Here is a 25,498-nt window from a genome sequence, read left to right as displayed (position 1 = left end):
AGGGATTGGAGAGACGAGGTTGTGGTGGTTTGGGCACGTGATGAGAAAGATGTGGAACCAATCGAGGAAGTATGGAATGAACCAATTAGAGGGAAAAGATCAAGAGGAAGACAGAGATGACTGTGGAGGAAGTCCAATTTCTTGCACAAAGCTCCTCATAGACAATAGTGGTGGCAGGTATATGTGCGCAATACTGTTTTGTTACCTCTGCCACCGAAGGTGGATGGAGGTTATGTTTTCACCCGTTTGTTTGTCTGTGAACAGAATACTCAAAAAGTTATGGACAGATTTGGATGAAACTTGGTGGTCAGGTTGGGTGTGTGACAAGGACGAATTAATTGGATTTTTGTGAAGATCCGGATCTGGAAACGAGAATGTTTAAGTGATTCTTCACCATTGTCAGGTAGGGCCAAAAACTATATGTAGAACCACCTTTGGAGGCCATATTTCCCCGCAGAGCTGGGGTTGGCCTTTTTCGGGCACCGTGGTCCCCTTTTTTTGAAGCAATGTTTTATGGCCGGATGCTCTTCCTGCCGCCAACCCTGTTAGTCGCCTTTTGGGACACACAGGGAATTACCAGTGAACTGGTACACGATTTGCCGACCTCAGAAGGATGACAGGCTGAGTCAACCCCCCTGGCGTTAATTCAGCGATCGACCGGGATTCGAACCCAGGATCCTCGGATCCCAAGCCGGCACCCTAACCACTAAGCCAACACCAGGTTCCCAAAAGTGACAAAGTTAGGTGACAAGAACAAGGCGATTCGATCTTGTTCCGGCCTATCAGCGGGATACAAAACGTAAAGTGTTCAGCCTGGCGGAGGGTACGCGCCCTACCGAGTGCCGGTCTAGTGTCTGCTGCGGTGACTGCTTCAGCAGGTGAAGCTTTCAAATGTGGCGCCTATCAACTTCTTGGCTCCCTGGAGAAAGGCCACATTGGCCTTGTCTGCTAACCCTCGGATGGACGTTAACCTGGGTGTCCCATGTGAGAGCATCATATTAAAGATCCCACCATGTCCTTCGCCAAGAGTAGGCGAGAAATCGCGGGGCACCCTGAACAAAATCCAAATTCCTGACCTACATGGGGGAGGAGACAGGGGGAGGAGGAGAGGAGGCATTACAACAGTGGCACAGCCACGCCCCCAGCAAACGACCTCGCAATCTTCTGCTGTATAAGAAAGAAGAAGAAGAAGAAGAAGAACCGTCAGTGACATCACGTCATCAACAGATGGCGCTGTAGCCATAATAAATCGTCACACAAAACGAAGACGTTTTCCGCATCGAACGTGCACTTAGCAGGTAAATGGGATTAAACGTTTCATCCCAAGATGAACGAGCAGCTGCTCAAAGATAAATAATTGTCGGCGACAGTCCGAAACGAAAGGCACCAAAGGACACGGGGGAAAGATCGGCACGTACCGGGGTACAGGAGGTCTTTGTCCTCGTAAGCCGGATAGCCGGGAACGTTGGGGATCTTGAACTTCCAGTCGATGGCGGCTCCTTCCGATCCCCCCATGTCGGAGACGTAGTCGGACGGGAACGCGGTCTGCTTAATCTTGCGATCCATGAGGGGCTGGTTCATGGCGTACAGGATGCTACAACACGGCAGAGTGACAAATTAAAATGTTAAACGCAGCAGCAGCATCGGCACATCGGCGGGCAGGCGAAGCCACCACAAGATTGACAAGTGAACTTTGGAAAACAGGGCCGGTGTTTGACTTGACGAGAGGACGGCAGAGCAAGTCGCCAAGAGCTGTATTTACGATTTCAAATCCGCAGATTCGCCTCAAGCGTTGCCTTGGTGCAAGTTGTTGTTGTTGTTGTTGTTTAAAAAAAAACTGATCTAAATGCCGAATTTACGTGAATTAATGCCTCCTGCGAAGAACTCGTAAACCAAAACTAACGCTCGTTTGCTCGTCCCTCAATTCCACTCAGACATATAAGTGGAGGGGTTTCAGTACCCATGATGCAGTGCGCGGGCGCCATATTGGTTGGCAAGAAAAGCGATGGAGAAAATGTAAGCAAGGCTGACGAATTAGCGGAACCTTCCATTGCAAAAAGTCAGAATAACGAGATGAACGTGCTCGATTTTACTGTGGAGATACCGATGCTCTCGTTACCAAGGAATTGAATTCAAACATGGCGGCGCGCACGGCATTATGGGATAGCTCTGAAAACTCTATGCAAGGATGAACTAAACTTGGGGTATTTCACACGAGGTCATTTAGCACATCATGCCTGCGTTTTATCAACACCACAGTAATTCATGGAGTGGGAAGAATTGGGTGAGGTATAGACAAACACAAATAGCACATTCACTTTTGGACAAGACCATCTTGAAGACATCATTAATTACTACTACTATCTATGACTATGTATACAATCACCCATCCATACCTGAGCTACTATCTACCAGTCCAGCCAATGTTCAGGTACCCCTCCATCCCCAATGCCTCAAGGTACCTATCCAACTCGAATTTAAACCTGGCCACCATTACTGCTGGCTCTACACCTCCAAGAAGATCAGTTGAGGGAGCATTAGCTGTAAGTTGCCCTTTGCAACTGAAGAAGGCCAATCACATGTAACATGCGAACCTCCCAATAAGTTTGTTTGTAATGCACAAGCTGCTACACAAACAGCCACACTCCATGAGAGCAAGTGCGGTGACCTGGATTCATAGAGGAAGATCAGACAACCTACTACCTGCAAAGCGAGGAATTCGTAATTCGTTCAGGGTATCAAAAGGCACCGTGGGATCGTTAAGATCGACCAACTACACACGCAACACATAGACACACATATAGACACACACACAGACACACACACAGACACACACACACACACACCATACACACAGTGTACAACACACATACCATACACACAGTGTACAACACACATACCATACACACAGTGTACAACACACATACCATACACACAGTGTACAACACACATACCATACACAGTGTACAACACACACACACACACACACACACACACACACACACACACACACACACACACACACACACACACACACACACACACACACACACACACACACTACAACACAGTGTAGCACACACACACGCACTGTACAACCAAAACACACCATACACACAGTGTACAACACAGTGTAACACACACACACACACACACACACACACACACACACACACACACACACACACACACACAGTGTACAACACATACCATACACACAGTGTACAACACACATACCATAGACAGTGTAAAACACACATACCATACACACAGTGTAAAACACACATACCATACACACAATGTACAACACACATACCATACACCCAGTGTACAACACGCATACCATACACACAGTGTAAAACAAACATACCATACACACAGTGTACAACACATATACCATACACACAGTGTACAACACACATACCATACACACAGTGTACAACACACAAACCATAGACAGTGTAAAACACACATACCATACACACAGTGTACAACACACATACCATACACACAGTGTACAACACAGTGTAACACACACACACACACACACACACACACACACACACACACACACACACACACACACACACACACACACACACACACACACACAGTAACAGTGTAACACACACAGTACAATACACACACACAGTACAACACACACACACAGTACAACACACACACACACAGTACAACACACACACACACAGTACAACACACACACACAGTACAACACACACACACAGTACAACCAACACACACCATACACACATACCATACACACAGTGTACAACACACATACCATACACACAGTGTAGAACGCATATACCATACACACAGTGTACAACACACATACCATACACACAGTGTACAACACACATACCATACACAGTGTACAACACACATACCATACACACAGTGTACAACACACATACCATACACACAGTGTACAACACACATACCATACACACAGTGTACAACACACATACCATACACACAGTGTACAACACACATACCATACACACAGTGTACAACACACATACCATACACACAGTGTACAACACACATACCATACACACAGTGTAAAACAAACATACCATACACACAATGTACAACACATATACCATACACACAGTGTACAACACAGTGTAACACACACACAGTGTAACACACACACAGTGTAACACACACACAGTGTAACACACACACAGTGTAACACACACACAGTAACACAGTGTAACACACACACAGTAACAGTGTAACACACACACAGTAACAGTGTAACACACACACAGTAACAGTGTAACACACACACAGTAACAGTGTAACACACATAGTAACAGTGTAGCACACACACAGTAAGTGTAACACACAGTAACAGTGTAACACACAGTAACAGTGTAACACAGACACAAACTACAACACACACACACAGTACAACACACACACACACACAGTACAATACAGACGCGCACACACACACCGTACAACACACACACAGTACAACACACACACAGTACAAAACACACACACACACACAAAACACACACACACACACACAAAACACACACACACACAAAACACACACACACACACACACACACACGACCCCTAGGCCTGGTCTATCCTGCCAGCCCACCCATTAACTACTCTCTGAATGATCGACCTCCTACCGCGACACCAGCACCAGCACCTAACTCTCCTCCTCTTCACTCCCAGGCTATGGCCCCTGTTCATGTCACTGTCCATTCTGCAAGAAGAAAAGAAAAAGATTTCTCTCCTTGACGAGCGCCGATCAGCCTTTGTCCATGTCGGACAAAGTGTCCGTCCTTAGTTAGATTGGAACACACATACACATGAGACACAGACAGACATTGACCCAGTGAGCACAACCACCACCGTTGGACACGTTGGACGTGTCCGTCCTGATCATAACGTTAACCAAAAGGCACAAAGAGTATAATCACTTCCGGAACTCCATGTTGTACAGTTGGTATCGCAGCCTCTGGTTCATCCGAGACACCCGTTGGTAGTTGCGGTGCTGGGCGAGTCGCTTGGCGCGTCCCTCCTGGCTCTCGTGTTTGCGGCTCTCCCGGTGGTAGTCGCGGTCCTTGGTGAGCCGTCGCAGCCGCTGCTCCGGGGTCTCGTGCTTGCGGCTCCCTCGGTGGTAGTCGCGGTCCCTGGCGAGGCGCTGCACGCGTTGTTCCGCGGTCTCGAGCTGGCGGTTACTCCGGTGGTAGTCGCGGTCCTTGACGAGGCGCCGTTCCTTGCTCTCGTCGCTCTCGTCGCGTCGCCGCCGCCGCATCCGGTCGGCCTCGCGACTCGGATGACGCCTGAAGTTGGATTTGCGTTTTGGCGGCATTCGGCCCGAGGAGGGAACGACGACCGAGACCGAACACACACGGGGAACCGCTGCTCAGCCTCCTCCCTCGCTGCGTCGACCTCCTCGTACGTGGACCGCGCGGACACGTCGAAGACCCCGTGCTGGAAGAGCATGCGGCGTGGACTATAATTAATGTGTGTTTAGTTATCCGAGAAGCACCCGCTCCTTCCGGGGCTGCAGGAGGTGCTGCAACCCCAACTGGTAATTCTTCTTCCTCCAGCAGGGGTCAGTAAACAATGCGGAGCGTGCGCCACGTGGTCGGGCCAAGCGGTCGACCGTGGGGGAGGGGAAGTTAATTAATTAATTAATGCTGACTGATGAATGACACCAGGATGGGTCGGGATTCCAACCTCGGACTGGAGGTATGTGTGCTTTCCTCTCGGCCATCTCCCACCTACTCTCTGCTCTCTCCGTTATCTACCTTGATGTAAATATAAATAAAATTTACATATTAAAATAAATGTATATTTCTCGACACGAAGGGAGAAGCCAGTCCAACCGAACACGGTGTCGTTTATATAACTCGTGTAATTCGTTCCAAATGTTCAAAGTACAAAAATCGTTTTGATATTTATGAAGGAAGGAAAAACCAAAACGACCGAATCCCATAAAATAACTAAATAATCACGACGTGAATTGAATCTGCAGGTTGGAATACGAAAAAAACAAACGTCACTTCCGGCTGGGAATACTGGTTGTTGTTTTTTCGGTACTTCTCCCGTTTTTATCCCCGTCCCCGCCCACGTCTCCGTCCCCGCCCGAATTGCCACCGGTGTCCCCACCCCATTTCCGGCCTCGTCCCCGCCCACCTCCCCCCCACCCCGTCCCATTTCCGGCCTCGTCCCCGCCCACCCCGTTCCATTTCCGGCCTCGTCCCCGCCCACCCCGTTCCATTTCCGGCCTCGTCCCCGCCCACCCCATTCCATTTCCGGCCTCGTCCCCGCCCACCCCGTTCCATTTCCGGCCTCGTCCCCGCCCACCCCGTTCCATTTCCGGCCTCGTCCCCGCCCACCTACGCCCATCCCGAAAATGAGGGCCCAGAACAGATAGCATTTGTTCGAGTACCTCGCTGGTATCGTTTTCCATGGAGACCGCCATGTTGTTAAGCGGTGCCGAGAGCTTAGTTCCGTTGGAATACTTGCTTGAGCGCTTTGCATCAAGCAACCCGCTTAACAAGCGATAGAAAGCTGCTTGCTAATGGAACCATAGGTGTATCATGCATATTATATGTTTCAGTACCCATGATGCAGTGCGCGGACGCCATATTGGTTGGCTAAACAAGGCCAAACAGCGTAACCTTCCCTTGCAGTAAACGTGCTAGATTGTCGAGCTACCGATGCTATCGTTGCCAGGGAAGTGAATACATCTAACCAACATGGCGGCGTGCACGGCATTATGGGATATCTCTGAAGACCCTCCTTCATTTGCAACAGTTGAAACAAACAAGTGAATCCTCTTGGATTGCGCTGAGGTTCGGGCATGGAATTTCGAGCCTCGATCTTGTATACAAAAATAATAATAATAACCTTGGGCCGAATCTCGCGCTTCACCAGTGCGCGTGCGCGAATTTACGTCACGTCGGCAGCGAGAAGGGGTTCCCCAACACGAACCAATCAGGAACTGCCACGTCACACTTATATGATCTCAGAATTCCTGTGACAGGAATTCGCGTTACACTGGCTGGAAGTCATTCGCTAGAGGCGCTTCCTCAGCGCTAATAAACCGACTTGTGGAGGTGAAAGGGCAAAACATCACACATGTTATAATAAAAGAACATTGATCTCCCTTATAAAGACATAGGTCCCGAGCTTGTTATTACCTCCGCCATCCTTATGTTTGTCTGTCCGTTTGTGAGCACAACATCTCAAAAAGTTATGGACAGATTCGAACGAGACTTGGTGGACAGATTGGGTGTGCGACAAGGACTAAATGATTCAATTTTGGTGAAGATCCGGATATGGATTGTTCATCATTGAGCGATGGGGTCAAAAACCATATACATCATGATGTGGCGGTTACCTTATGTGCAAGTAACCGCATGTGGCGGTTACCTTATGTGCAGGTAACCATTACCTTATTTGGGCATAATACACGCGCACGGGCCTGTTGGACTTTTGGTTGTGTGGACGTGACGCACGCGCGGTTGCCGGAGCCACGCCCTCCGGAGGGCTTTTGGCTTTATATAAGCGTGCCGACTTCCGTTCGCTTTTAGTGTGCTGGATCTTGCTGTTTGAATGAACCAACTTCGAACCCTACGAATGGCCTCGTTCTCTCGCCTTCCGCGACCCCTAAACTGGTGACCCCGGCTCCCCCCGAACAGATTCGGGGTCTGCAAACGAACACGGCAAGCGCGCCCTAGCCAGGGAAGCCACCAAAGCTGGTGACGCCGGCTTCTCCCGCACGGCTTCGGGCGCAGTTTCGAACGCGGTTTCGAAATGCCGGAGTTTCGGAAACGACGACGGCCATGACTATGAGGTTCGCGCACCGCGCTCGGCTCCTCTACGACCGGAGGGGTGAGCCTGCTCCAAGACCCTCCGAAGGCACGGCTGCTTCGTCACCTTCGCGCGCACTGACGTTGGCGGAACGGCTGCTTCGTCACCTTCGCGCGCACTGACGTTGGCGGCACGGCCGCTTCGTCACCCTCGCGCAACTACAGCTACAGCCCGCGTGTCCAAAGCTGCAACTACTTCTCCGACTCCGCATCCTCGGGAGGCCCGCGAGGAACCTCGGCAGCCTCCCCCGAGGCCTTGACCAGCCCCTCGGTTGGCTCAACCGCTTTTCGCGTGCACCGACGCCGAGCACTGCTCGGCACTGCACCCGCGAACTGCAACCTCGGGAGGCCCACGAGGAACCTCGGCAGCCTCCCCCGAGGACTTGACCAGCCCCTCGGTCGCCTCAGCCTACGCACAGACCCGTGGAGTGCATTCTGGGGGGACGTATGTGGCGGTTACCTTATGTGCAGGTAACCGCATATGGCGGTTACCTTATGTGCAGGTAACCATTACCTTATTTGGGCATAATACACGTGCACGGGCCTGTTGGACTTTTGGTTGTGTGGACGTGACGCACGCGCGGTTGCCGGAGCCACGCCCTCCGAAGAGGGCTTTTGGCTTTATATAAGCGTGCCGATTTCCGTTCGCTTTTAGTGTGCTGGATCTTGCTGTTTGAATAAACCAACTTCGAACCCTACGAATGGCCTCGTTCTCTCGCCTTCCACGACCCCTAAAATGATATCTCAAAAGTTGTGCACGGATTATGACAAAACTTGGTGGATGAGTTGGGAAGGTGACAAGAACACACGGATTAGACTTCAGGTCTGGGTCCAGATCCGGCCTATCAGTAGGATACAAAACGTAAACTGTTTAGCCACAGAATGAGAAGTACAGTACCGTAAATCGAGGTGAAATTGAACACTTTTTGGATTTTATTTTTACAATTTTGAAGAACTTAAACAAAATAAATGTGTGGCATTAGTGGCTTTAAATACACTCCAGGGTGTGACCTTTCCAACACCCCAATTTGGTGACCATCACATTTGGGGTTGATGTTGTTTTTTGACATTCAGGCATTCACCTGTCGTGCTTGGCGCATGTTTGAACACCTACCAAGTGATGGTATTTAAAGTCACCATAATTGTGGGGGCTTTGAACTGTTTAGGAATTAAAAATAATAATTCTGCGAACAAAAAAAAAAATCATTGGAATGAACCTTGTAAGAAGTGTTTAAAGTGACCCCACTTTACGGAACTGGGGCGATCACACCATGTGCACAGGTGGTACTTTTGCAAGATTCCTGAAAGCCTCGTTCTGATTGGCTGTTGCACGATGCGTATTTTTTCCACTGGAAGTCGAAGCTGAAGGTTCATTTGAAACCGAATGCTGGTTTATCACAGCCTCGGCGGGTCAGCAGGTTTGGAGATGGAAATGCGCACCAAACCCACGAAATGCGGGTTAGGTACTTTGGACCGTTGCAAAGAACTTCAATGCAGGAGGAAGTCTTTCTACGCGGCATCAAGGTTAGAAGCATCCGCTCCGAGTCCGGCAAGTCGGTGGTTCGAACCCCAGCTGAGTCATACCAAAGACTTGTATATTGTGCATTATATTGTTACGGATTGGTAGGACGGGAATCACATCGACAAAGGTGAAGGATTTGCACCGTTGAGGCTTTCCCGATTGTGTGATGGAGCCCGAGTGTGGAGCCAGTACAACCCTGTGGCCAGTCGCAGCTTGTGGCAAGGAGGACACAATTTATTTGGGGGGTGAAAAATTTATATATATATATATATATATATATATATCCTTCCCTTTATTGATTTCGGGTAGAAGATAAATATCTGGAGATAAACAGCAAGTTGCAAATTCCAGAAATTGAGGCCTGAAATCGAACTAAATCGCGCCGTGCAAATTAAACGTAGATCATGATGCTTGCGATCAAAATGGAAGTGCTCCAATCGTTGCTGCACAAAAAGTGATCACGTCCATGATAAGATAATTCAAATTAATTGCGATACTGAGAATTCTCAATTGTATCGATTAAGTGGTCATGTACTGCAAAGCAATATAGCTATCCGACGTAACTATATGGCAGCTGTGGGCTTGTCAGGTTGCGTCATGCGCTGCCAGGATACCTGCGATGAAATATCGCAGTGAAGATTGACTAAATGCATACCAAATTGGAATCGGCAAATCCTTTTGAGACATTTTTGAGGTCTGTTCCGAAAGACTTGCGAGGACAAAATTATTGGCAGTCAAAGGATGTGATGGATTTTAGAAACCTCTTACACTGCTAGTTCAGCAATGTCGCCAGACCTTTTCGGGCATTCCCGTGGCAAGGCAATTTCTGTTAATGTCGCCCGTCCTGGAAAAAGGCAGGAGGGGCAATTGCGACCCCCCCCCCCCCCCACCACCCCACCCTACATTGTCATCGTCGTCGTCAACCCCCTACTTCCCCATTTCTCTTGAGCTGAGACCTCTGCAATTACAAGAAAAGAAGATTCAGCACACCGCAAGAGAAGGCATCAGCTGTCACACGTAAAAAATAAAATAAAACAGAAATAAATCCAGAACAATGAATGATGGCGCTAACTCCGAGGGCCTTTCACTCACTCACCGCAGACAGGTTGGTGGTCTTTCTGTCTTCTACCGACTCCTCTCCGGCCTTGCTCCCCCAGCTCTGTCTGTGCTCTGTCCCCCCAATATTCCTTCAGGTCGCACAAGATCTACCAGTACCAGCAACCCTCTTATGATTAAACTGCCAAAATCAAGACTCTCTGCTCACCTTCACTCTTTCATTCCTTTTTTTTCCGCCTCTGGAACAAACTCCCTCACTCTCTTCAATCCCACTCCTCCCTCCAGGTCTTTAAAACAGCTGTTCACCACCATCTCTTATCTTCCCCCATCCACAACCTTGATCTTTTCTACCCCCGCTAATTCACCCCAGATCCACTTTTTGTAAATTCCAACTTCTTTCCTAGAAGTCCTTGCAGTGTCCATGTTTTATACCTCTCACACCTCGCCCCCAAGCCCTCTCCCTCCCACAGATCTCCCGATGTCCCTGCTCTCAAATGTTGTGTTTGTGTCCTTCCCCCTCTCTCCCCATCTTGTCTACCGCTCCCCTTATTTTGTGTTTTATGTGTCGGTTTGCATTTTTGTGCGATTAACGTTAACTCTTTCACGAGCCTCGATCTTGTATACAAAAAAACAACAACAACAAAAAAGAATGGCAGAGGAGTGTAAGTCAAAGTTTAATCGTGTGCTTTCGTTCAACTTTTTTTTATAAAGTCGACGCATGACCATTTCCTAGTCTCCCGTGTATTGCGAAAATGTGAATCGTTCACTACATAAGGTACAAGCATGCGACACCAACAATGCATAAAAGGACAGCGAAAATGGTCACTATTGTTTCCATGTGTTTCTTGAACTCAAAGATGAGACGCGTCGCAAATTTACTTTCAAGTGACTTGAGCTTGGCGTTTTCATCAAATTTCAAAATCAAGTTTTTAACCTGCGAATACAAACCACCAATCACACTCGTAAGATTGACAAAATAAAAAAAAATGTGCATCTCACAGATCTCATTCATTCTCATTCGGGCTGGCACGATAGCTTACGGGGATGTGAACACGTCTCGGAGCTGTCTCGTCTGCGTTCGAATCTCAGGTCCAGCTATAAACTGCCATCCTGGTGTTGCACAGGCTGGGAAAGGCATCGATGCCTTTCAAAATGGACGTTAAACTGGGCGTCTGGTCTTCTGGCATTACTTGGTGAACGTTAAAGATCCCACGATGTCCTTTGCGAAGAGCAGGTGAGTTATCACCAGCACCCTGAACAAATTACTAATTCCTGCTCTCGTCTACAGGGGGCATGGTCATGGCATCAGCCATGCTAATGGCTGAAGCCCCCAGAGCCCCCAGACAATCAATCATGCTACCTGAAAGCGTGCTGTATGAATGAATGAATGAATCATCGTTCTGTATACATCAGAAGGGGGGGATAGAGGAGAAAATTCAAAAAGAGTGAAAAGGAAAGCAAGGGAGAATGATAAGAGTAAAAAATAGGATCACTGGATCTATAGCTTGTCTGGGTCTGGCCTAATGTTGTAACCAAAATTTGGTTGCATTCTGACTGGTGGGTCTTGAGGAAAAGACTTTTGAAGGAATTTACCAAGTCTGCCATTTTGACACACTTCCGGTCACGTGACCGGAACGAGCTTTTCAATCCCCGTTACAAGTCAGGAGCGGAATCTTGTTGCCCAATTTCAGCTGCGTCGGCCCAGCGGTTTGCCCGGAAAAGTCAAAATAGGACGATGACTATGCACGATGACGATACTTTATCTGGAATTTCCAATTCCAGATAAGCCAAAAAGAAGGTAAGGGAGTGTAGGATAAGTGGGGAGAGAAGAGATGACCACAGGAGAGGAAAGGGTAGCGGAGTGTGGTGGGAAGGGGTTGGGTGGACGAGGTCCAAGATGCTGCCAAACTAGCGTATGCAATAAAGCGATGTCCTCTTGAACTGCATTCAAAAATCAATTCCGGTTTTTTCTTTTGTTTACGTTTCAAAACCTGACCTTTAACACAAGCACAGATGTTTTCACCACAGTGGTTCCTTTGTAAACTTCACACTTGTACGTGCCTGCATTCTCTAGATACACTCTCTTGAACTGCAGCATGGGAGTTTCTCCCTCGAGCTTCTCTGGAAAATCTTCATTGGGAGAGAGGCTTAAACCTGGTTTAAACCACCACGAAAACCTGCAAAGGTGATAACAGTGTGCTCCTGTTATAAAAGCGGATCACAGTGCATGTGAAAACCCATCAAAACAACATGAATATTGTTATGGAACCGGGCTTCGGGGTTTACCATGAGGATGACTTATTGAACGGACTCCTCCCAAACTACAGACACAACTAACTATGGACGCTAATTGATACCGCCAAACCTGGCAGGGTCCTCGCTCTTTTACAAACGCATTACCTTTCTGGTGGTTTGGCGATGCCAATTGGGGCACATACCCTCAGTGCATACTCGTTTATTTATTATGTATGGCAGAGTGCAACTGTCAAGTACGCACCGGCTAAATTACAGAACTAATCGGTGGGACAGCGCTGCAACGCAATTGGTCCTGGCTACAGCGCAATGGGTCCGGGCTACAGCGCAATCGGTCCTGGCTACAGCGCAATAGGTCCTGGCTTCAGCGCAATCGGTCCTGGCTTCAGCGCAATAGGTCCTGGCTTCAGCGCAATAGGTCCTGGCTTCAGCGCAATAGGTCCTGGCTTCAGCGCAATAGGTCCTGGCTTCAGCGCAATAGGTCCTGGCTTCAGCGCAATAGGTCCTGGCTTCAGCGCAATAGGTCCTGGCTTCAGCGCAATAGGTCCTGGCTTCAGCGCAATAGGTCCTGGCTTCAGCGCAATAGGTCCTGGCTTCAGCGCAATAGGTCCTGGCTTCAGCGCAATCGGTCCTGGCTTCAGCGCAATCGGTCCTGGCTTCAGCGCAATCGGTCCTGGCTTCAGCGCAATCGGTCCTGGCTTCAGCGCAATCGGTCCTGGCTTCAGCGCAATCGGTCCTGGCTTCAGCGCAATCGGTCCTGGCTTCAGCGCAATCGGTCCTGGCTTCAGCGCAATCGGTCCTGGCTTCAGCGCAATCGGTCCTGGCTTCAGCGCAATCGGTCCTGGCTTCAGCGCAATCGGTCCTGGCTTCAGCGCAATCGGTCCTGGCTTCAGCGCAATCGGTCCTGGCTTCAGCGCAATCGGTCCTGGTTTCAGCGCAATCGGTCCTGGCTTCAGCGTAATCGGTCCTCGTAAACAATTGATCCTAGTTGATGGCTCAAACAGGCAGGCAAGTTGTTCCGGGGTCCCTCGTGCATTTCGACAGCAGCGATTGGTCTGGCGTTCCACCTTTAAGCAGTTCGAGCAGGTGGATACTTGGGGGGGGGGGGGGGTCAGAGTTCATGGGAGGTGGAGTTTCTGGGAGCAAATGTCGTGGCTTGACCTTTGATGTGCGACAGCGCATTATCATTGATGTGCTCACCAGTCCACACCTCCTTCTGCTGTCAATCATCCCCGAGCTGGAATCATCCTCAGCATAGCGTCCACTCTGTCTTTAACGGGTTTTCCTGGCTGCCGGTCTTTCCTGCCCAGTGGATTTGAAAAGGCAGTGGGTTGTTGCTTCCTTCGCTGTCTGAATTGCAGTTGTCTGTGGTGCAGTGGCTTATAATGTGGTCGTGTGTGATGCTGTACGTAATTGTTAATAAATCAAGACCAAAAGTCTAACAGCGGCGTAGCCGGGCTTGTAAAATATTATAAACCACAAACATATGTGATTAGCTTTTTAAACAGTCGTAAATGCTGTTTGTAACATTAAACAAAGAAATTTTGAGGAATCCCGACATCCATAAGGTAAGTTTTACTTGCAGAACTGAGCGAAGATCTACACTGTAATCTATATACCCCACAAGGGTTGGAGGTGTGCTCATTTAACAAGCAGCTAGCTAGTGCTTGTCAAGCCAGCCATTCCTCAAGGGTTTTGAATAGAGTGCTTGCTCGAATGTTTAAACCACTTGGTAATATTTCCTCAAGAAACTTTGTAAATGAACACACCCAATGTTATTGAGACCCGACCATAGATCGACTGTAATCTATATACCCCAAAGAGGAATGACCCTTCCTGCAGCTCCCGCAGTGAGCAGGTGTACTTGTAAATTAAAATGTTGGTCGTGGACTCAGCCGTCGTAATGACGTCATATACGTAATGACGTAACGGACACAAAACTGATATATTTTAACTTCTGGTACATTTGCAGTCACTAACGAAGGGATTAATGTTACAATTAGATTTACTATAATATTAACGTTACATTATCATTATTTCGAAAATGATATTACTATTTAAAAAACCGAGGCTAATTCCTTACTTCCTCGGTTATTAATATTAGTGCCGAAGATCGCTCATCATTGATTCATGAACCATACACCGCTTCAATCTATGAACCTTCCATTCACGACATTGGGATTAAAGTATTATGGTTATATTTACTATATTATTATTACGAAAACGATACTACTGAAACGATACACGACTGTATTAAGAAACCTGGGCTTAATTTGTCCAAAGCGGTCCGAAGATGAGTCATAACGCCTAAGGCCTATACGTACCGTATGGTATTGTTGGAAGAGCCGTAATGCCGATACTTTTGATATTTCATCATCATTTTAACAATTGATTTGTTTGTGTTTCACACTGAATGAAAAACATAATGGAAGAGCATGGTAATTGTGATATATGACAGGTTCGACAATATGTTCGGCTTGAACGGCATATAAATAAACATGGCGGTGTGTGGAGAGTCAGCCGCCGTACCGCCGTAATGACATCAGACATAATCACATCACCCGGTCATGCGACCAGATTCTCAGCTCTGATTGGTATACGTTTGAGGGGACATACATACATACCGAAGGACAAACACTGTTCTAGACGGCTTCGCCCGATGGGCTACGCCGTAAAAAGAAATGGGAATTTACGAATAGCAGGTTGTACCCGATATATACGTGAAGAATGTTTAAATGGTAATTTGAAAGAGGGAGAACCGAATTAGTACTCTGTGGTGCATGAAATGGCAGCTACCATATGTGAGCCATGAATAAAGATGATTAAAAGGAGAACTAAAGAAAGAACAGGAGGGGGCTTTTGAAGGAGGAAGAAGAAGACCTACTACAGCCCACACAATGCATCTACCCCATTTCTCTTACACAACGGATGGGTCCAACTACATTTGCTAACGATATAACTGACAAGGGAACTCCTACATGTCATGGATGTGCATTCACCTGGGGGCCGGTTCCATAACCGTTATACATACATACACACACACACACACACACACACACACACACACACACACACACACACACACACACACACACACACACACACACACACACACACACACACACACACACACACACTATCAAAAAAAAGGTAATCCGAATTCAAGGGGTTAATATGCAAAGGTTATTTAGTTTGACAATTTACATGTGGTTTACCAATTATGAGGAGATCCTCAGCTTTCCATTGATGCCTTTCATACATCATTGCTGTCACACATGACCGAGTACATGTTCATTGAAAATGACAAGTTCAAATCGCATTTTTAGAAGTTTGGCTAATCGATGCAAGTCAGGATAATTGGTGCAAAATGAACGTCAGATGTGAACTTTTCTCAGGAATGATTGGGCTTATGCACCCACACCTTCAACATGTCCACCTCCCCTTTCAACACAAAGCTCACAGCGGCGGAGCATGCCCTGAACTGCTCGTCTCACCATAGCCGGGTCATTGCGCAAAGCATCCACTTCATGTCGAATACGGCCCTGCAATTATTCAAGATCACGGGGAGGAGTTACGAACACCTTGCTCTTTAAATGTCTCCAAAGGAAATAATCACATGGTGTGAGGTCAGGTGATCTTGGCGGCCATTCCACTGCATGGTTGAGGGCGATGACTCGGTCCCCAAAGAGTTCCCTCAGTCGATCTCGGACAGCGATAAGACGATGTGCTGGGGCGTCGTCTTGGGCCCACCAGAGATATCTGAAGACACCACGAACCTGTCGCTCAAAGTTCTCCTCCAGCTGTGGTAAAACTTCATCATTGATCATCTGCAGATACCTGTTACCATTGACATTCCTTTGAAAGAAAAATGGTCTGATCCCAACCAAATCACCAATTCAATCAATCAAGCAGATCCCAACCAATCCCAACCAAAGTCCCAACCAAACAGTCCACTTTTGTCGATTCATGTTGGTGTCAAAATTAAATTCCGGGGGTTGTCCTGTCAGTGCATATTCAAGAACATTATGGGTATTGACCTTGCCGTCCATGGCGAAAGCAGCTTCGTCGCCGATAACGAGATACTGCAGGAAATTGACATCTGCTTCGCAACGTGCTATCAACCATCCGGCAAGCATCAGCCTCCTGGCAAAATCCCCTGGCGTAAAGTTGATGCCGGATGTGAATCCGATATGGATGTTGGTGGAGGTCCAGTCTTGTGATTTGGTTGAATGTTGCCGAAGACAATCCCGTCCCATTTTGTCTTGCGCTGGTATGCCTAGGATGCTCCAAAACTTGCTGCCTTACTGCTGCAATGTTCATTTCCGATCGCCCAGTGCGCCTCCTACCAGGATTCTCCTTGTTGTGGTTGAGGCTAGTGCCATGCTCTTGGTATTTTCTGACATTCGCCCAGTAGTGTAGCAGCATAGCAAACCTGTTGTGCATTTTGTGATACAAGCACCAAATTTGGCACAAATGTACATTAATATGTTGCGAACATTTTCAGATATTGGGCCACTTGAAATTCCGTAATTTTTTTTTTCAAATTTTTTCAAATTTCGTAATTTCAAATTTTTCGGGTGACACCGTCACAATTTCGGTCTTCGAGGCCGGCCGATATAGTGGGGCGGCTTAGCCCAAATATTCAAAAGAATTGTGCATTTTGTGATACAAGCACCAAATTTGGCACAAATGTACATTAATATGTTGCGAACATTGTGTGGTCAGCAATGAAGACGAGAGTCTGAATTACATGTATGCAAAAGACCTTGTGAACCAGTGAAGCAAATACACGGGTAAGCATGAATTAAATCTAGGGCATGATATAATTTCCATGATGTTTACCTCTACACTCAATGGTGGAAGGAGGTAATGTTTTGATCCCAGCTTGTCTGTATGTCTGTTTGTTTGTCTGTTAGTCCACAAAATTCCAGACAAAGCTTGTAGTAGTGGTAGTTGTAGTGGTAGTGGTGATAACAGAAATTGTTATATAGAACTGAACTTATATTATTATTATATGCCGAAAATAACTTCATTTCTATATGCCCTGCAGTGGACAGGTTAATTGGTTTATGCACTGAAGGGGTCACCCTGGTGTGCACTGCTGTGTTCTGCCTCACTGAGTTGTTGAGGTATGATGTACTCAGCACAAGCTTCCGGTCGGCCCGGAGGTGGGGGTGCGGGGCCTGTCACGGAACGTCAAAACAAACGGCCTACCGGGGCCGCCCAAAAGTCGGGCGTGAGGGGCGCGTCCACTAATGGAACGCCTCTCGCTTCCCAGATCGAGGGCCACGTGGTCAGGAGAACCTCGTCCCTTCCGGTCACACTTTGCCTATCGGCCGGCCTCGAAGACCGAAATTGTGACGGTGTCACCCAAAAAATTTTGAAATTACGAAATTTGAAAAAATTGGAAAAAAAAAATTACGGAATTTCAAGTGGCCCAATATCTGAAAATGTTCGCAACATATTAATGTACATTTGTGCCAAATTTGGTGCTTGTATCACAAAATGCACAATTCTTTTGAATATTTGGGCTAAGCCGCCCCACTACAGATGGTTTTGGCTGCTGGAGGCTCCCGTTCTGGGAAACGTTCCCTGAACGCATCACGAGTTCGCTGCAAACTTCCAGTTTGGTGAAAGGTTGTAACCACGAAGGTCCGCTGTTCAGTTGTAAGTTGAACCATCTTTTCAATGACTCAGACGGTCTCTAAACCCATACACTGTAGGCCCATCTTAAATACCCATCTTAAACAAAGGATGACGCAACCGACGTTTACCAGACCAGCTTAACAATTTCACATAATCAACTTGGCAGTCGACAAGTAATGCGTCCATTTCAAACTGTCTTGCACCGATTAGCCAAACTTGTAAAAATGCCATTTGAATTTGTCATTTTCAATGAACATGTACTCGGTCATGTGTGACAGCAATGATGCATGGAAGGTATCAATGGAAAGCTGAGGATCTCCTCTTAATTAGTAAACCACATGTAAGTTGTCAAAATTAATAACCTTTGCATATTAACCCCTTCAATTCGGATTACCTTTTTTTTGATACGCTCTGTATGTATATATATATATATATATATCACACACACACACACACACACACACACACACACACACACACACACACACACACACACACACACACACACACACACACACACACACACACACACACACACACACACACACACACACACACACACACACACACACACACACACACACACACACACACACACACACAACCCTCAACCCTGACCGAATCATTTGAAAGACTTTTGAAATGGTAGGTGCTGCTTCCTTCCTTGACATTCAACATTGAAAAATGATAGAGCATGAACAAATAATCACAAGTTGAGAAACATTGTGTAGACCTGATTAACCCAATTGTCTCCTGTATTGAAGTTCCTTGCGATACAGGGAAGACGAACTGAATTTTATTACTTGCAAAATCGAAGATGTTTCAAGTATATTGGTCGGTTGCGTTTGTTATTCTGTCTGTTTCTTTGTCACTCGCCTACAGGTGACAATTCTAAACCAATCGTCACGAAACTTCTCCAAGTTGTAGAGGTCGTCACAATTGAGAAGCCTATTGATGTTGACGTCAAAGGTCATCCAAAGGTCAAATGTCTAAAATCGCCATTTTTAATCCGATTGACTTGAAAATTGAACAGCATTTGTATGTTGAGTCACTGAATTGGGGAATTAACTATTTGAGGTCAAAGGTCAACTCAAGGTCAAATTTCCAAAATCAATTTTCATCTGAAAAATAATCAATTTTCATCCGATTGACTTGAAAATTTAACAACATTTGCATAGTGCCTCACTGAATTTGGAAACCAACTTTTTTTTTTAGGTCAAAAGGCCAAAGGTCAACTCAAGGCGAAACTTCTAAAATCATCCATTTTCATTTGAAAAATCATCCATTTTCATCCTGTTGACCCGAGCTTTGATCGAGATAGTCAATTTTAATCTGGATGAAATGGCCAATTTGATGGATCAATGGAATCCTTTGGGGGGGGGTGGGTGGGGGGGGGTGGGGGGGAGAGGCGGTGGATTTTGCAACTATCCTGCTCTGCATGACGTCTTCTTGTCTGTCTATTCTTGCTTTTGAACTTTCTAGTTTGTTGTTTTTCAACCCCCAACTCAGTTGCATCAGGCCATCCCTATCCGAACAATTTGCATCGTCTTCCAGAGTGTTCAAAAGGTTCTCGGAATGATATATAACAGTCCCAAGAAAAAAATACTCCAATAATTATTGAATATCAATGTTGTTGGCACAACTCACCGGTCATAAGGGCTCCCAGGATAGCCTAGGCCCAGGAGTTATGCACATTCGCCTCCGAGTTGTCTCGTCTGGGTTTGAATCCTGACCCATTTATAAATTATGACCCTGATGTGTCACAGGCAGGGTGATTCATCAATATGTCGATGCTGTCCCTTGCATGCACATTAAGCTGGACATCCCATCTGCCGGCATGAATTTGTGGATGTTAAAGATCTCACTGTATCTTTCGCGAAGAGTAGGCGAGCTATTGCCAGTACTCTGGCCAAGTTACAAATTCCTGCTGTAACCCACATAGAGGCCCACTTGATCAGCAGCACAACCACACTCCCAGCAATGATGCAACCAGCAGGCACAGGCTGCATATGAAATGAACCAGTCATAACATGTGACTCGGTGGTTCAGCAAATAGTACTTTCCAGTGAGCAGTCAGTGATTTGGTATTTGTACATGCACGGGAGGTAGGCCTACCTAAAGTTCTCGATGCCCAGTGTTCGAAGCGATTCATCAGCGCATTCAAGTTCCACGCGTTTCCCTGGGTGGGCGAGTACAGTGACGGAGCCACAGCTCGTGGGCAGGAGGCACGAGCGAGGAGACACTGAGCAGGCACCGAGTGCACCTGCAACATCCACGTGGCACGAATTTACAAACTTCAAACCCACACCGCATGATGAGCTGCATGACGTCATAGGGAACTCTGTCTGCCCGGTCATTGGCTCCTTCGTGGTGAACCTATAGGCATTGGAAAGCGAGAGATGGGGGAAATGGTGTCAACTCAGTCAGATTCAAGAAAGCATTTCAATCACCTCTGCAGCATCAACTCTTGACCTTCAAGGGTACTCCCGGTATCGACGAAGCAAAGCATGCTGGGACCAACCAATTTCTCAAAAAACAGGAGCTGGTGGACCTCTACCAACTAAGCCTCCAAATCTGCGCTCTCGTGTTTTGTGCAAAATATAAGGCGTGCATAAATATATTGTGACGGACGTCGCCTCTGGATAACTCCGAGAGGATGGCGAGTCTTTAAGAGACCATGGATTGCCAGTCTCCCCAGAACTTCCCACGGGATCCCACGCCCAGAGTCCTATTACCATTCGCAAAAGCCAGAGAGCGAGCAAAAAGTGAGCTCAGGCTGTAACACAACAAAATGTGAAAAAGTCAAGGGGTGTGAATACTTTCCGAAGGCACTGTTTCAACCCCCTTCCTCCCCATAGACTACCTGACTCCCTGGTTTTTCCAAGGCCATCAACAGACATTGGTACATCACAGGTGATGCAAGTTGTGCTCAAGTGTGTAGTTTCGGAGAAGAGAGAAAATAGCTATTTTAGGGGGCCAAACCCCCCACAAACTCCCTTACAGCTTGATTTTTTTAAATGCCGTGAACAAACGTTGATGCATCACGGGCGATGAAGGTTGTGGTCAGGTTTCATTGAATTGTGTGTGTAGTTTTGGAGCGGAGAGCAAATACCTATTTTGGGGAGGTTAAACCCGGATCCACTTTGACCCCCAGTAAACCCCCTTAGACCTTGATTGTTTTAATGCCATGAACAAACTTGGGTACAAACATACCAAATATAATTTCTGCCAAGTTTGGTCACAATCCCATCAGCAGTTTCAGAGAAGAAGTTGCAAGTATTTACGGACTGACAGAGTGAAGGACAGAACGACGGATTGCCGAAGTTTTGGACTGACGGAGTGACTGACTGACTGAGTGACTGACTGACTGAGTGACTGACTGACGGAGTGACTGACTGACGGAGTGACTGACTGACAGAGTGACTGACTGACGGAGTGACTGACTGACGGAGTGACTGACTGACGGAGTGACTGACTGACGGAGTGACTGACTGACGGAGTGACTGACTGACGGAGTGACTGACTGACGGAGTGACTGACTGACGGAGTGACTGACTGACGGAGTGACTGACTGACGGAGTGACTGACTGACGGAGTGACTGACTGACGGAGTGACTGACAGAGTGACTGACAGAGTGACTGACAGAGTGACTGACAGAGTGACTGACAGAGTGACTGACAGAGTGACTGACAGAGTGACTGACAGAGTGACTGACAGAGTGACAGAGTGACTGACGGACTGCCAGAGTGACTGACGGACTGACAGAGTGACTGACGGACTGACAGAGTGACTGACGGACTGACAGAGTGACTGACGGACTGACAGAGTGACTGACAGAGTGACTGACAGAGTGACTGACAGAGTGACTGACAGAGTGACTGACAGAGTGACTGACAGAGTGACTGACAGAGTGACTGACAGAGTGACTGACAGAGTGACTGACAGAGTGACTGACAGAGTGACTGACGAACTGATGGTGACTGACGAACTGACTGACGAACTGACAGAGTGACGAAGTTTCGGACTGTTTGACTGACTGACGGGTTGACGAAGTTTCCGGCTGACGGAGTGACGGATTGACGACGCTCCATTCCATAAGGCTTACGTTCCAGGAGACCTAAAAACACAAGGGCAATACCCCTGGCGCTCACCTGGTAAAATAAACAGTACACTGCACTGACTAAAAGTATTTTACACCTATTTGAATGGTTGCTAGAAGACAGGGCAGCATGTAGAATCATACTAACATAATCATAAGACTTTAAACAAACAAAAAAAACTTATTTTGGGGGGCAACCCCCCTCCCCGTCCAACCCCGTGTACCTCCTAAGACCCCAATTTTACTAATGCCTTGAACAAACATTGGTACATCATGGGTGATGAAGGTTGGAGTGAAGTTTCATCAAAATTGTGCGTCTAGGTTCTGAGAACAAAGCAAATACCTATTTTGGGGGCAAGCCCCCCCATAGACCACCTTAGACGCCGATTTTTTTAAATGCCAGGAACAAACTTTGGTACATCACGGGTGATGAAGGTTGTGGTCAAGTTTCATCAGAATTGCACGTGTAGTTTCTGAGAAGAAAGCAAATATCTATTTTGGGGGGTCAAACCTGGACCCACTTTGACCCCCAGTAGACCCCCTTAGACCCTGAATTTTTTAATGCCGTGAACAAACTTTAGTCACAAACACAACAAATATAATTTGTGCCAAATTTGGTCGCAATCCCATCGGCGGTTTCGGAGAAGAAGTTTCAAGTGTTTACGGTCTAACGACGCGTCATCGCATAAGCTCCCCTGGACGTCGTTCCAGGTGAGCTAATGAAGAGAGATTCCTTGCACCTGTGATTGTAGTTCATTCATCGATGTAATGTGTTAAATAATATAACGTGGACAATAATACATATTATATTGATGTTAATCGTTTGACCGAAAGTTTTAACTTCTGAAAGCAGGGAGTTTATCGCAACGGTATTCGTTCCAAGTTTTGGACCATCTAGTTATTACGTACGCACAAAAATTTGGAAGGGGCGTTAAAATTACTGGATGTGGGGTGAGGAGAGGTTGCGGTAAAAAAAACAACAAGAAAAAACAAACCTGATGCAGACAGTGTCCATCATTCTGCACACTTACATTTTCAACTTTCCCTTGACATTTTCTGAATCTTCGGTGCACCAAGCCCGTGGAAGGAAGCCGAGGATCACGACGGACACCAAGACGGCAGGTACGACCGGTGACATCTTGAACACCGTTAATAAACCTCCGAACGTCACGTGATGCATCCGTTCGTTTTTTCAAAAGAAATAAATGTTCGTTTGTTAATTACTTCGTCACCTGTTTCGTTACTTTCAAGATTTTTATTTTTTGGGGCGAACAAATGGAGAGAGTCCGCCATTTTGGACGATTAATGTGGAAAAAAAATTCGAGATAAATATTATATCGATCTCAACATCGACTTTTGAAAATCAATCAATGGCTCCGAGCGCGTATAGTACGAGCAGGTAGGAGTTGGACAACCGACGGTGACGACATCCCCGCTATAAAAGGTGCTGGATGTTCTATGATATAGTACCCCTCACGTCACACCCTTCTGGGCCTTACACGGGAAGTTTGGCTTCAGGAATCGAAATCGAACCCAGAACGGAACTCGACGACATCACGAGACACTCGAAAAAAGATAAAATATGGGAAACTAAAGTTTATTCTTTTGATAATTTTTTTTTTTTTTTAGCTTACCTGGAACAAAAAATGTTCATGTGAGAGAAGTAGGTATTTGCATTGCGCGGTGTCTATCAGTCAGAGACAGTGAGACAGTCAGTGTGAGACAGGCGGTGTGAGACAGTCGGTGTGAGTCAGTCGGTGTGAGTCAGTCGGTGTGAGTCAGTCGGTGTGAGTCAGTCGGTGTGAGTCAGTCGGTGTGAGTCAGTCGGTGTGAGTCAGTCGGTGTGAGTCAGGCGGTGTGAGACAGGCGGTGTGAGACAGGTGGTGTGAGTCAGTCGGTGTGAGTCAGTCGGTGTGAGTCAGTCGGTGTGCGACAGGCGGTGTGAGACAGTCAGTGTGAGACCGTCAGTAAGACGGTCCGGCGATGAGACAGTAAGGCGGTGAGACGGTAAGGCGGTGAGACGGTCGGGCGGTGAGACGGTCGGGCGGTGAGACGGTCGGTGGTGAGACGGTAAGACGGTGAGACGGTCGGGCGATGAGACGGTCGGTGGTGAGACGGTCGGTGGTGAGACGGTCGGTGGTGAGACGGTAAGACGGTCGGTGGTGACGGTAAGACTGTCGGTAGTGAGACGGTGAGACGGTAAGACGGTCGGTGGTGAGACGGTAAGACGGTCGGGCGGTGAGACGGTCGGGCGATGAGACGGATGGGTGGTGAGACGGTGAGACGGTCGGGCGTCGAGACGGACGGGCGGCGAGACGGTCGGGCGGCGAGACGGTCGGGCGGCGAGACGGTCGGGCGGCGAGACGGTCGGGCGGTGAGACCGACGGGCGGCGAGACGGTCGGGCGGCGAGACGGTCGGGCGGCGAGACGGTCGGGCGGTGAGACGGTCGGGCGGCGAGACGGTCGGGCGGCGAGACGGTCGGGCGTCGAGACGGTCGGGCGGCGAGACGGTCGGGCGGCGAGACGGTCGGTGGTGAGACGGTCGGGCGGTGAGACGGTCGGTGGTGAGACGGTCGGGCGGTGAGACGGTCGGGCGGTGAGACGGTCGGGTGGTGAGATGGTGAGACGGTCGGGCGGTGAGACGGTAAGACGGTGAGACGGTCGGGTGGTGAGACGGTCGGGCGGTGAGACGGATGGGTGGTGAGACGGTCGGGCGGTGAGACGGTGAGATGGTCGGGCGTCGAGACGGTCGGGCGGCGAGACGGACGGGCGGCGAGACGGTCGGGCGGTGAGACGGTCGGGCGGCGAGACGGTCGGGCGGCGAGACGGACGGGCGGCGAGACGGTCGGGCGGTGAGACGGTCGGTGGTGAGACGGTCGGGCGGCGAGACGGTCGGGCGGCGAGACGGTCGGGCGTCGAGACGGTCGGGCGGCGAGACGGACGGGCGGCGAGACGGTCGGGCGGTGAGACGGTCGGTGGCGAGACGGTCGGGCGGTGAGACGGTCGGGCGGTGAGACGGTCGGGTGGTGAGATGGTGAGACGGTGAG

At 48.1% G+C, this 25,498-nt stretch overlaps 2 protein-coding genes across 7 annotated transcripts in view; both read right to left on the bottom strand.

The window, feature by feature from the left end:
- Positions 1 to 5,596, bottom strand: part of LOC137427633 (uncharacterized) — a 143,563-nt gene extending 137,967 nt beyond the window's left edge. For all 6 annotated transcript variants that reach the window (XM_068117254.2, XM_068117256.2, XM_068117255.2 and 3 more), the window contains exons 1-2: positions 4,968 to 5,596; positions 1,419 to 1,594 (exon numbers count right to left, since the gene is read on the bottom strand). In XM_068117254.2, the coding sequence (XP_067973355.1) occupies positions 1,419 to 1,594; positions 4,968 to 5,362 (571 nt within the window). In that variant the 5' untranslated portion in view covers positions 5,363 to 5,596. The remainder of the gene's footprint in view (positions 1 to 1,418; positions 1,595 to 4,967) is intronic.
- A 5,506-nt stretch (positions 5,597 to 11,102) lies between these two features.
- On the bottom strand, positions 11,103 to 23,589 carry TMEM81 (transmembrane protein 81). The gene is made up of 5 exons (XM_078777277.1): positions 23,483 to 23,589; positions 21,038 to 21,127; positions 20,467 to 20,727; positions 12,449 to 12,629; positions 11,103 to 11,386 (listed from the first exon to the last, which is right to left on the bottom strand). Exons 1-5 carry the CDS (start codon positions 23,587 to 23,589, stop codon positions 11,219 to 11,221), a joined length of 807 nt encoding a protein of 268 aa, XP_078633403.1. The 3' UTR covers positions 11,103 to 11,218.
- Between the last annotated feature and the right edge of the window lie 1,909 nt (positions 23,590 to 25,498).

The sequence above is a fragment of the Myxine glutinosa genome, chromosome 5 (genome assembly GCF_964187855.1).
Source record: "Myxine glutinosa chromosome 5, kmMyxGlut1.1, whole genome shotgun sequence".
NCBI classification, from domain to species: domain Eukaryota; kingdom Metazoa; phylum Chordata; class Myxini; order Myxiniformes; family Myxinidae; genus Myxine; species Myxine glutinosa.
The sequence above is the reverse complement of the archived record's forward strand: the minus strand, read 5'-3'. Positions and strand labels throughout refer to the sequence as shown.

What these genes read in the sequence shown, in the direction of transcription:
- TMEM81 (XM_078777277.1), bottom strand. Translation starts at nt 23,589, where the DNA reads ATGTCACCGGTCGTACCTGCCGTCTTGGTGTCCGTCGTGATCCTCGGC. An exon ending in GTCAAGGGAAAGTTGAAAAT is followed by an intron (nt 21,128 to 23,482) that starts GTAAGTGTGCAG and finishes GTTGTGTTACAG; the next exon opens with CCTGAGCTCACTTTTTGCTC. An exon ending in CATCTGTGCTTGTGTTAAAG is followed by an intron (nt 11,387 to 12,448) that starts GTCAGGTTTTGA and finishes TTGTATTCGCAG; the next exon opens with GTTAAAAACTTGATTTTGAA.